Source organism: Felis catus, chromosome F2 (assembly GCF_018350175.1).
Source record: "Felis catus isolate Fca126 chromosome F2, F.catus_Fca126_mat1.0, whole genome shotgun sequence".
NCBI lineage: Eukaryota > Metazoa > Chordata > Mammalia > Carnivora > Felidae > Felis > Felis catus.
The window spans coordinates 62,539,453-62,553,142 of NC_058385.1; the positions used below are offsets into that span (position 1 = coordinate 62,539,453).

Sequence of the window (13,690 nt, forward strand, 5' to 3'; positions counted from 1 at the left end):
AGGACAGGGATCAGACCTAGGCCCTAGAGCCTGGCGAGCTTTACGATGTAATTTGAAGATAAATCAAAATAGTGAAGTCACATATCCTGTATAAGAATGTCTGTGTGATAACAAATCCAAGTTTTGAGATCTTCCTCTCTTCTGTTTTGTTATAGTTCTGGCCTGTCCTGGCCACCTGCAAGCGGTTACTATTATCCAGGCCTTTGTAGGGTTAACCCTTTTTGTGTATTTACAACATGTGAAAGGCTGGTATCAGATTCCCCCCCCCCCCCAAATAGATTACACAGTGTGGAAGGTAGACATGTGACCAATTAGGGTCTAAACTGGTTAATTATATTAAGAATGAGGAGGTGCCTAAGTCCAGCTTTGGTTGTAGCATTTGGTCAAAAATCTGCTATTAGGATTTGGCTTCGACCTTGGGTTTTGGCAGGCCAAGTAGCCAAATGCCATTTCAACTGTGTTTTTGGCAACCCCAAACTTGTGTGCAATTATTATCATTTGATCTTACAAGTTATTTACATTTCTCATCACCATGGCATCATCAGTAACACAAACAGGGGTGTTCTTCAGGTTTACTGTCCCTATATGAAAATTCCCTTTCCAATAAAACTAGTCATGTCGCTTAGAGTAAGATTCTCCTGGTTTGCTTCATACAAGATTAAAAGTTTATCAGCCAGATGATGAATGTATACCGATTATTACAAATATTCATGTAAACAAAAAATGGCTGCGCTCCTAGGACACACCAGGCATGGTTAGCAGTCATAGGGATTACTGAACAAAACAGGTCTCTGCCCTTGGAGTTTACACTGTGGTGGATGGTGATGTAGGATAATAATGCGCATAATAAGGAAATGATACACGGTTTTAGCAAGTGATGGGTCTACTGGGGCTGGGAGGGGATCAGGGGCATTGGGAAAAAGTTCATTCTTTAGATAGAAGAGCCCATGTAAACCTCACTGAGAAGGCTGAGCAGTGAGGATTTAAAGGAGATGAAGGAGCACGGCTTGTGCATCCTGAGGAAAAGGAATTGTGGGCAGAGGGAAGAGCCAGTACAAAGGCTCTGAGGTGGGAAGATGCCCGGTTTAACGTAGGAACAGCCTGAGCTTTTGCTAGTGTGGTAGCAGATGACATGAGTGGCGTGCCAGGGGACAGATCACGCAGGGCCTGGTAGGGCATCTGAAGGACACTGGCTTTTGAGGAAAACGGGAAGCTGATGAAGAACATGATCTGACTCGCACATTAACTAGACCATTCTGGCTGCTGAGTTGAGAATCCTGCTTTACAATGAATATTGTGAAAACGTTGCTTAAAAAAAACCACAAGTGATAGCAACAAAATTAAGCTTCATTTTGAAATTTTAAAAAAGCATCTTTTTCAAGTATAGCCCAAAGCTTTAGTTTATGGGACTGTTTCAATGAAATTGCCTCATGACTTTCAACCAAGATGGCAAGCCCAAGAGTAGAAGCCTTTATTTTAGTAGTTACTACTGGAGAAGGAGAAAGCTTAATGACTTGAAGGGGGGATATCACCATTAGCATGACCCTGTCATGACAGAGCTTGACAAAAATCTTAGGTTGCTCCATTACTGACCTCAGCTGAGAGAGAGCACATTTTCAGTATCATAAATGTACAATATAAAAACCACAGGAGCTGACAGCTCTGAGAAATTATTACCACTTACCACAATGCCAATTTTTAACAGAATCTGCTTGGTATAATTTTAATTAAGTTGTAATAAATAGGCATTCTTATTAATATTTCAGGTTTATTTTTGTATGCCAGCAAGATATTCATTCTATGATGGTGATATTCAACTTCAGCCAAATAATGATTTAACACTCAGCCGTTTAGCTTTTAGCCAAAATGCATGTTTAGTATATGTTATGGACCAGATGTTTGTGTGCCCTCCCCAATTCCTATCTTGAAGCCCTAACCTCAATGTGATGGCATTTGGTGATGGGGCTTTGAGACATAGTTTTAGATGAGATCATGAGGTGGAACCACATAGGATTAATGTCCCTTTAAGAAGAAGACAGACTAGAGCTCACTTGCTCCCAAACATGTGAGAACACAGCCAGAAGGCTATCTTTCTCCAAACCAGGTAGGTAGAGGGGTCTCACCAGGAATCAACTGGCTGGCACCTTGATCTTGGGACTTCCCAGCCTCTGGAACTCTGAGAGATATAGATCTACTGTTTAAGGCCACCTAGTATGGACTAGGCATATTTTGTTATAGCAACCCAAGCAGACTATGATAGCAAATGTCTAAGGTTACCTGTGAAAGCAACATTTAAAAGCCATTTCTAATTCATTAAGAACGAAAATAATGTTTTAGGTATTTATTGGTGCCTGTTGGTCTGATTTTCAATTTAAGGCAAAGTTCTTAATCATTTAAGGAGAAGCTGTTGCTTTTCATCTCCTTCCAGTTTTGACTTCAAGAAAATGGGGGTAGAGGGGCACCTGGGTGGCTCAGTCGGTTAAGTGTCCAACTTTGGCTCAGGTCATGATCTCATGGTTTGGGAGTTTGAGCTCTGCATCGGGCTCTGTGTTGACAGCTCAGAGCCTGGAGCTTGTTTTGGATTCTGTGTCTCCTCTCTCTGCCCCTCCCCCACTCACGCCATCTCTCTCAAATAAATAAACTTAAAAAAATTAAAAAAAAAAGAATAGAAAATAGGGTAAGAAATCGGGAGAGTCAACAGATGCTTATACTGAGGATGCTGAAAGAGAGTTATGCGTGGGGGTGAGAGAACCTTGCCATCTGAAATCTTGGCCAACCCTAGAGGTAGAAGAGATTACCGGGTCCTGACATGGAGGTTGGAGAATCTAAGTTTAGAATGCTTGCCACACTGCAAAAAGCTATTTTCTCTGGCTTAGAGACAATCTAGATTTTGAGGATGAAGAATAGTTGATTGGCTATGGAAGTATTCATTGCTCACCCTGCGGATGAGGTCTCACTCATCACTCAGTGAGAAAACTGTTCAGAAAACTATTCCCCCCACATGGCCAACCACTATAGGATGTTGCAAGATTTATTTTTCTGTTCGCTTGTAGAGAGGCTAAACATAATGAATTAACGATGAGGCAAAAGAGAGGAGGACTCAGAGGCAAGAGACGTCTGTCTCACATCAACGGATTCATTCGTTTATCAAAAATGCATTCTTCATTATGTGCTAGACAGTGTAGCAGGTACTGATGTTATAGCAGGGAATGAGACAGACAAGACCACTGCTCTCAAGGTGTTTCAATTTTACTGGAGACACAGAAAATAAACAGGAGGATTTCAGACAGGTAGAACTTCCATGAAGGACAGTGATGTCAGAATGTGACTGGGGAACTAATTTAGTTAGGGTGGTCAGGCTTCTCTAGAGAGGCACATTTGAGCTTTGAGCTAGGACCTAAATGACAAAGAATCAGCTGTGCAATGATGAAGAGGAGGAAACCAGGAGGAGGGAGGACAAGTACCAATGCTCTCAAGACAGAATGACCTTGGTATATTCAGGAAACAGAAAGATAAGTATGTCTGGAGCTCAACTAACCAGAAGAGAGCCTGCCATGTGACAAAGTTGAGAAGGCAAGCAAAGCCCAAAGGTCTTAGGGTCTTATCAGTCACGACAAGTAAAAATTTAAATTCATGAAGTGCTATGGAAAATCATTAAGGATGCCTAGCAGGTGAATGGCATCCTCTGATTCAATACTGCTGTGTGGAGCATGATTGCACGAGGACGGGAGTGAAGCAGAAGCCAGTTAAGGGGCTTCTGAGGTGGTCCACAGGAGAGGAGATGGTGATGTGGACCTGTGAGGACAGTGGAGACGGAACATGCATGGCTTTCAGAATAGGTTGTAGGGGCAGATGAATGAACAGGATATATTGGTGAATACTCCATCTCTGTACAACAGATGTGCCTATGCAGTTTGCATTTTGTTTCTTTTACATAGTGGAATACTCTTTTTACAATTCAATCATTACAAAATCTTTCTCAATGTATGAGTAAATCAAGGTAGTTTTAAGTGATTACTTACTACATTTTTTTTCCTTTCCAACTATAAACTTTTGGCAACTTATGTCCAAATAGAACATACACTGTGCTCATTTGTATAATTATAGAGAAGAGAAAAAGTGTTCTTTTAAAATGATTTGAAGTACCCCTCTACTTCCCACCCCTCTCCCCACAGTTCTCCATCATACTGGGTGTGCAGCGTCAGAAGCTGAGATGCCTAGCATCCCCAGAGGCAGAGGCACAGCTGAAGGATATGGAGCAGTGAGGATATGCAGACATGAAACTCAGCCACAGGTCCACCACTTAACTATCTCAGAGAAATGCATCCACTTCCTCAAAGTCACATGGGGATAGCAACACTCCCCTCTAACAGTGCAGAGCCATTTGCCATCTGTCCCTTTGTAAGTTTGCAAACCCCGTTCTAAATGGTCACCTGAGTTGAGGTGTTCATAGCTCAACAGCAACTACAATGTAGGATACCAAGGAAAGCAAAGATTCACTTAAAAACCTTACTAAACATGCATTTTATAAAGAAGGTATTTTAGCATATGTATGTGTGGGGGGGGAGGGAGAGGGGGAGAGAGGGGGAGAGAGAGGGAGAGAGGGGGAGAGAGGGGGAGACAGAGGGAGACAGACACACAGACAGACAGACTGTATGTGCTCTGGGAAGATGTGTATTTGTTAAACTGTAATGCCCCTCCCTAAGAACTAGCAATAGCCCTTAGCTATGGTTGCAGGCAAAGGCCAAACCCTGCTTTCTCCCACAGCCCTCTAATAATGTTCATCTTACTCCTTCTCACACTTGAACCTATGACTCTGCTTTACCTGCTTCTTAAGCTTACTCAGCTGGGGTAACCAAGGCCCTTACATGCTAAGCTTTTCCAACCTCAGTCATTGAGGACTAGGATTCTTCATCACAACTACAGCATAAGCTCACTGTTGTCCTGGGTCCCACCTATGTTTGTCTTTCTCAGGCCCAAGATATACATTTGCCTTCATGTAGATGCATACTCTCCTGAAATATCTCAGTTCTGACTGAGATTCTTAACTCAGTTCTTAACTCAGTTCTGTTAAGGACTCTTTAAACTGCTTCCATAGTGGGTTACTGATCTTTACATTTCAGACTGGAAAAGCAAAGCACTGGGGCAGAGAGCCATCAGACAGGCCATCCCTAGAACCCAAATGCCCTCTCCTCCAGAGGCCTACCTCTGCTATGTCAAAATGGTCAGTGAAATTGTAACTTGGTTCTGATCCACCTGCTGTTACGGGCTCCACTTTCCCTGAGCGGCACCTTTCATTCTGTACCTTCAAATGGCACACGTCATAGTCTTACTACACCAGAAAAGTACCATTAACCAAATGGCTCCAAGAACTTGTTTCACATAAATTTGTCAGCATGATAGAATGGAAAGCACTGGCCATGTATTGAACTATATCTGAGACTAGACTGGGCCACTACTGGCCTCCAAATCTTGGAGAAGCCCAGAGTCAGTTTCCTTACCTATAAATTAGGTGGTCAGATGCTCCCTAAGGTTCCTTCTTTGTTGATCATACCATGAATCTTTGGGGCAAATACACCCTATTTCTTACGCTTTTAAGAGCTCGATACTTCAGTAATAAATGCTTACCTCTTCAAATATGGACTTGTTATAGTTTCTCCTGAGAGCTTTCCAAGTGCCCAGTATATATGTGCTGGGGCCCTGGAACTCACATAGCATGAAGTCATTCTGGCTTGCCTCTCTTGTTCTGACCCTTCTGACAATTCTCAAAGTGTGTGCTCATTACATTTCCAATGCATTATGTCCTTTCATATCATTGGTGACATTATATTGGATTGGCAGCTTCTTTTGGAGACATGCTTCCTCCCCAAGCCAAGAAATACAGAGAGCCAAGAATTAGATCATTCTATCCCCAAATTGCCATAGACCTTCTCAGAGGCAGCTGAGCAATGTAATTTGATCAAGGTTAAGTACAATCCACCCTTCACCTTTTAACCCAGTCAAAACTCTTTTAGTTTTCTGTTTTAATCCCAAATGAATGCTTCTTGCTCAGAGTTACAAACGTCCACCAGCCATCTCCAGTCAACTCTCATTTATCCGCCTGTGGCTTATCCAAAGCACCAAGCTTTCTCCTCCTGCCTCCAGCACCAAGTTCCAGGCCAGCTCCTTTAACTTGGTGCCAAAGAAATACAAACTAAATCTAATATTAGCCTAATGAGAAAAGGCTATCTGCTGCCAAAGATTCACATAATGCATCCCAAAGCCAAATGCAGGCAATTATTCACTGTTTTAGATGCTGGCATTGCTTCTCCCTTATATAAAACAGAGATCAAGATTTTCTGTGTTTCTCTCTGAGGAATACAGATCACGTGCAGTGTTTTTTTAACCTCATTTTCAGCCCAGCCGGCCAGATTCTCAGTATAACAGATTATATTTTCTTTTCCAATAAATAAGTCATTTGTACATTTAATGTCAAGGGAATAAAAAACCCTGGGTTTGGAGTCATTTGACTTACACTTGAATGCCATCTTTCTCTAGTTGTTAGCCAGAAACTAAGTTTTGGCAACTCATCTGAACGCTTTGTTTTCTTAGCTGCTAAATAGGGATACGTATTTTATTTAAAAAAAAAAAAATACAAGGCAGTCATGCATGTATGAGGGACACTCAAAATGCCATCTTCAAAAAGCCACCAAGACTCTTGATTATCACTCTGTGCCACTTTACAGACTCTAGCAAATTAGAATCATTGGCAAGAAAAAATACAAACTGTAGGAAACCCTTATTTTATAGGCATAAGAACACAGAAAGGGATTTTCCTTGTGAGCACCTAGAAAATCAAGTCTAGAAGGCAAAAGTTTCTCATTTCCCAATGCTGTGTTTAGGCCACTGGTGAGGATACATCCCAGAATTCCAACAGGGAACAGGCAGGATACTGCCTGCTGATAGGCTGATTTATGCCATAGCCAGAGTTGCCATGGAAATGGAAATTGCAACCATCAGAACAGTTGGGAACATTATTCTCAAAACAGACTCCTATTTCAACCTTTCTTATGACTGATGCACACGTCCTCCAAGACCCAAGGACAAGAATTAGAGACAATGTCAACAATACTGTTTTCTCATTTTACTCCTATACCCAGAGAACTTACGTAACTTTTTTTTTTTTTTTAAGTTCATTTTTAGAGAAAGAGAGAGTGCGAGCAAGCATGCAGGCATGCCCTGCATGAGAGCTGGGAAGGAGCAGAGACAGAGGAAGAGAATCCCAAGCAGGCTCCGTGCTGTCAGCGTGAAGCCCGACAAGGGGTTCAATCTCATGAACCATGACATCATGACCTGAACTGAAACCAAGAGTCAGATGCTTAACAGACTGAGCCACCCAAGTGTCTCATCAATAGCTTTCTACAGATCAGGGCAGTGCTGGCTGATAGAAGTTTCTGTGATGTTCTAGGTCTGTGCTATCCAAAACAATAGCCTCTGGACACGTGGCAACTGCCCATTTGAAATTTGGCTGGTATGACCAAGGAAGTAGATCTACTGTATTCAGGTTTAATAAATTTAAATAGCCATATATGCCTAGTGGCTACCATATTGAGCAGTGCAGGCAGAAAACAAACTCACATTCCTCATCCTAGCATTCACATCCCATAAACTTGGCTCCAACGTATTGTTCTAACCTGTTTCCAAAACATGAATCTTGACTCGAAGGAGACTGCTGCTGAGTACACCTGAGGAAGTCTGCTGCCAAACCTTGGCTCAAGGTACTTAGACTTCATTGCTTCCATTCTTAACTGCTGCATATTTGAGCTTTACCCATATTTCACAACATAGGTCAAGTTCTACTTTACTGGTACACCTTCTCTCTGGCTGCTCCATCTCCACTGCTTGTGAGAAAAGGGGGAACAAACCTCAGGCCAAGGCCTCTCTAGGAAGGACCTTGGTCTCTCATAGGACTGTCTCCTTGGAAACTTCTATGTGGGCATATACCTGGTCTGCAGGACTAGGAGCTGGCCTTGGGCCTCCGTGACTACAATGGTAAAAAGATTAAGAATAAAAATAAGTTGATGGACAACAGAGGCTGTGCCTTCTCTGTGTTAAGACCCTCACCTTGGCTCTCATCTGTGGTGGCTATATGTTCCCCCATATGTGTACCTTTATAATTTTTGCACCTCCCTAGGAGATAAAAATGTTATACTTCTTATCTCTTGCCTTGAATCCAACTGTAGCATAAAATTAACCATTAACATGGCTTTTCTTTTTTTCTTTCCCATCTTGAACTTGTAACTGCAGCCCTGATGGCATGTGTACTCTCTTGAGTCCCAAGTGCACATAAGCAATTAGAATTTACATTGGTAAGTATCTTTTGTAGATCCAACATTTCAGTTGGCTCCATTTTTTTTTTCCAGCTAGACTCACTGCTGCCCAGTTATAAAGCTTAATTAAAAGTGAGCTTGGGGGGGCGCCTGGGTGGCTCAGTCGGTTAAGCATCCGACTTCGGCTCAGGTCATGATCTCACGGTCCGTGAGTTCGAGCCCCACGTCGGGCTCTGTGCTGACGGCTCAGAGCCTGGAGCCTGTTTCAGATTCTGTGTCTCCCTCTCTCTGACCATCCCCCATTCATGTTCTGTCTCTCTCTGTCTCAAAAATAAATAAATAAATAAATAAATAAATAAATAAATAAATAAATAAATATTTTTTAAAAAAAATTTTTTTTCAACGTTTTTTATTTATTTTTGGGACAGAGAGAGACAGAGCATGAACGGGGGAGGGGCAGAGAGAGAGGGAGACACAGAATTGGAAACAGGCTCCAGGCTCTGAGCCATCAGCCCAGAGCCTGACGCGGGGCTCGAACTCCCGGACCGCGAGATCGTGACCTGGCTGAAGTCGGACACTTAACCGACTGCGCCACCCAGGTGCCCCATTAAATAAATTTTTAAAAAGTGAGCTTGGTTCTCCATTGGTTTCTCTTATGGTAAGAGCTACAGGCATCTCCTGGCAGAAACCACCTCTTTCTGGAATGAGAGTCCTAGTCTTTTGGGGATTAGAGTCAATGGCTCCAAAATCACATTCTAAGAGAAGGAAAAAAGATAATTATTTCAAGAACATAAAATAGAAAGAGAGATATATCTTTAGATTATGAAAGTAACACAAATTTCAGAGTCAAGATGGTATATTAAGCATGTCATGCTACAATCTCCCATTCCTTGGGTTCTAGAACTTAAAGGCACTAGAAAATCAATCTCTAAATTGATGTAAAGCCAAGCTTGAAGTCACAGAAGAGAAATTTTTAGGTGTCAGAAAACCGCAGCAATGAGGTGGCATAAAGGTCACTATGCCTGCTGGGATCTGGGACAGGTGACATGGGGAGGGATTGGTTTCAAACCCAGCATGGCTAGACTCCAAGTGGCAAGGCCCACAGGCATGACGGGAAGCTGGAATCAGGTTCCCCGTGTGAAGCCTGAAAACAAGAAAGTGCGTATGGGATGGGGAGATGGGGGAGGACCACTTGATTTGCATAATCAGTAGCAAAGGGATTCAAAGTCAAACTGAACTGTAATGTAACACTGGTCAGAGCTGTTACATCTCAAAAAGTTCAACAGGAGACAAGCACAAAAGCACCACACCAAATGGTCTCCAGAACTCAAGGCACATATAGGCAAAAAGTCCCCCAAGGAATTTACTCCTTTGGCAAATAACTTACCAACAAGAATTGGAAGCCATGGGAGGAAATCAGCACCCTAAAAGGCACAATATCGACTCAAATAGGAAAGTCTCAGTTGAGCTACTCAAGTTAATAGAGCAATCTGAAAAGGGATTTGAAGTCAATACACTTAAAAGCATGCGTATCTTTAAAAAACAAAAGAAAAAAAAACCCTCAAAACAGAAGTGAAGGTTTTCCCCCATAATCTCAACTCCGGATATAAATCGCTGTTCATATTGTGCAATCAACTCTTCCAGACTCAGTGACGTCTTTATTCAGAAACAGACATTTTTACATAAATGGGGACATGCTATACACACTGTGTCCTTCTCTTCCCCTCACCTTAAAGTATCATCACACTCATGTTCCCACATAAATATTGCTGTAGACTGAATGTCTATGTTCTGCTAAAATTCCTATATTGACCCCCATTGTGATGGTATTAGGGAGGTGGGGTCCTTTTACATGCGTAGGTCACGACAGTGGAGTCCTCATAAATGGGATCAGTGCTCTAAAAGAGGCTCCAGAGAGCACTCTTGTCCCTCTCCACCATGTAACACAGTGACATAATGGCCATCTGAACAGGAGGTGGGGCTTCATCAGACAATGATTCTGGTGACACCTTGATCTTGAACTTCCCAGCCTCTAAAACTGTGAGAAATAAATTTCTATTGTTTATAAGCCACCTAGTCTATGGTATTTTGTTACAGCAGACTGAAGAGACGAAGATGACTCCACAGGTCTCTCCTACCCTTATAAAGGGAGGAACAGAATCCTATTCCCTTGCATGAATATACATAGTACCTTTAGCCAGCATTCTAGGCATGAACAGTTGGGCTGTTCCCAACATTTTCATATTATAAACCACGCCAGAGTGACCATTGTCCTGTAGGCATTTTTGCACATCTGGATGATTATTTCTTAGGACAAGTTACTAGAGGGAATTATTGGCTCAGAAGTTACACACATTTAAAATTTTGATAGCTACTATCAGACTGTCCTCCAGAAAAGCTGTACCAATTTACATTACTGAGTGCCTTTAAATTTATACATTTCTAACAGATTTTTTATTTAGAGTAGGTCAGTTTACCCAACATTCAATTATTTACTCAAGAAAAAAAGAAAACTTGCAACTCCAATAACCCTCTAAGGCAACAAAAACCCTTTAAAGGTGTTTGTACACACACAAAATTAAGTTCACACTGTGGCATGGAAGGTTCAGTGTCTGTAACACTGTACATCTGTAGTAATCACATTGTGGTACTTACTTTTAATTCTGTCTGCCCAGCAAACACAGTTGTCCTCGGGTCCTCCATGAAAAAGGGAATAAATACCTTGCCTGAGCTCTACTAAGGCTTCTGGTCTCTCCACTTCTAAATATGATGTCAACATGAAAATACTCAGAATCCCCTTAACACCTTACACTGTAGATGATCCGGATAATTCAAATGAATCTGGTTTCCAATATGTGGACTATGCTTGAGAAAAGGGTCATTATAGACTACTTTATTCTCAGTGAAGTATGCTTTCAGCAAAGCAAATGTAAAGTGATCTAGAGGCAAAAGCAAATGCTATCAACGTGAAATTCAGGAATTACTACAGTATCACATATTCCAAATACTTCAGAAGTAATCAAATCATATCAGATTTAAATAAAACTTTATTTTTTATTGGAAAACAGACCAGCAATATGATCTGGAAATGTTTAAAACTGAATTAAAATCAGACAAATACCAGCAATTTTCTTTTCCTCCACTCTACTTTTTAATATTTTAACCATCCTTCTAAAAAGATCCCACTCAAGCTATTTATCTTCCTAAAGAAGATCCCCTTGCTCTTTCAAGATGTCTGTGTAGCATCAGAGATGGAGGAGGTTTAAATATAACAGGGCTCACTTATTTCCAACTCTCCTCACAAACGAAACTTCAACCATCGACCAATTTCCTAGGAGATGCAATTTCTTTCCACTAAAATGTCTAGTGCCAAATATCTACAGTATCCTTGCTAATCATTTCCCAACTCTACAACACACATAGGCATGCACTTAAGGTCATCGGTTTTAATTATCTACATTAAAGAAGGGAAGTAACAGTAGCAGTTATTCACAACTGTGGATAAAGCAGAGACATTCACATTTGATTTTGAAAGATGTTTGGGGTGGGGAGGGAGTTGGATCCTATAGGACAGCAAAGTGACCTTTCTACTTCAAGTTTTTCTTGGCTGACTGTAACATTTGCTTTCCAAGGCACGCACATATTCATTCACGCAAACATTTGAAAGGAAATTCCTCTGCAGAGAATGCACAAGGGAAAAACTGAACACCACATGAAGACTAGTTTCTTCAATTTCCAAGGGGCAAACTAATATGAACATCTTCAACTGTGCCCTTGACACGAGCCTCTTCACCGATTTCACACAAAGAATCCATCAAGTGCCAGTTCCACTGTGGAAAACCTTTAGAAGAGGTGGTCCTTACTAAAGGATCATCTACCCTCCAAGCCCCATTTTACCAGTGTATGTATGTTATATACCTACATTTAAGACTAAAAACGAAAAAGAACTAAGCATCCTAAAACAAAGTAGGATAATTCTATCTTCCATCAGAGTTCTGTTTATGATGGTCTACCTCACAGAATTGTTATAGGGACACAGTAGGCCAGTATATCAAGAGTCCTTAAAACAGTACCTGGGATACATGGATATACTGAATAAAACATCAGTGATTAATTAACAGTGTTTGTCTGCCAAAGACCCTCATGCACAAGCAGCACTGGACCTTTTGCACAATCCTTCCAATGCATGCTATTATTTGATCTGCTCCACCCATGGTGGAGGGAGTTTTTATGATACCATTCTATAGAAGAAGAATCTAAGGCCTGCATAATCACATGACATGCCTAAGTTCATAAAATGTTAAGTGTGAGCCTGGCAAACACACCTTTCACCTTTAAGTCCAGGGCATCTTTCTCAATAGCCCATTCTGTACCATACTCATGGCAGGACATGGACCACAAACGTGTTTAACTCCAAAGGGGATGCAGTCAACATTTTCATTATTGCCTAGAACCCAGAAGCAGTCGGTGTTCATTTAACTGAAGATACACCGGGAAGGAGTGAAAGAACCATCCATTCTCTGTGGCTGGACCACAAAGTATCAAAGCTGCAGCTTCCACAATCTCCATAATTTAGTGGATTACTACCTACCTTAGCAGTCTCAGCTTCTGCTGGCAGTCGCTTGGGGGTTCCTTTTTGGTCAAGCACCTTCTGAAAATTTTTGTTTTTAATGGATTGAGATTCAACACCTTCACCTTCAATCTGTAGTTTAATACCTTCGGCACGGGCAGGATGATCAATACCCCGTGGATTCAAGCCACAGTGGAGAGCTAGCAAAGAGGAAAAAAATATAACTGAAAACAAGTCCTGCAAAGAAGGCGTCCACGACAGACAGTATTTCGTGTGGCCTCAGAGGGAAGAAACAAAGCAGTGGCAAGTTTACAAATGGTGTGATAACCATGGGAAATGATCTGGGGAGGAGGGAGCATGGCATAGAGGAAACCCTGAGCTCTCAAGTCAGAAAGATTTCAGCACAAATCCAGAAACCATCAGTTCCAAGTTGTTTGACCTTGAGCAAGTTACTAATGCCCACATCACAGATGAGATTACCAAATTGGGCAACTTCGTTCCTGCCTCCCACACATGCAACTCATTCAACCCCTGCAGTTCAGCTTCTTGTCTCTGCCTCCATCTGGAAGAGTGCTTGTTCCCTCCTCCTCTGAATCTATTCAAGAATCCACTCAAGTACCCCTGCTTGCATGGACTGTGCAACTATTTGCTGAGCGTGTACCATGAGACATCCCCTGGATTAGATCCTGGAAACATGGATTCATATATGACAGATGTTCCCTTCCAAGATCTTATGGTCCAATAGAAGAGGCAAACAAAAGGACAAGTGACTTTAGAACAGTTATTACAGCTACATGAAAGAGAAGGAAAG

At 41.7% G+C, this 13,690-nt stretch overlaps 1 protein-coding gene across 8 annotated transcripts in view; it reads right to left on the reverse strand.

Annotated features, from left to right (window-relative positions):
• The window catches only part of SAMD12 (sterile alpha motif domain containing 12), a 388,238-nt gene that overhangs the window by 337,522 nt on the left and 37,026 nt on the right, over positions 1-13,690 (reverse strand). For all 8 annotated transcript variants that reach the window (XM_023248162.2, XM_023248163.2, XM_045049817.1 and 5 more), the window contains exon 2: positions 12,901-13,079. In XM_023248162.2, coding sequence (XP_023103930.1) covers positions 12,901-13,079 — 179 coding nt within the window. The remainder of the gene's footprint in view (positions 1-12,900; positions 13,080-13,690) is intronic.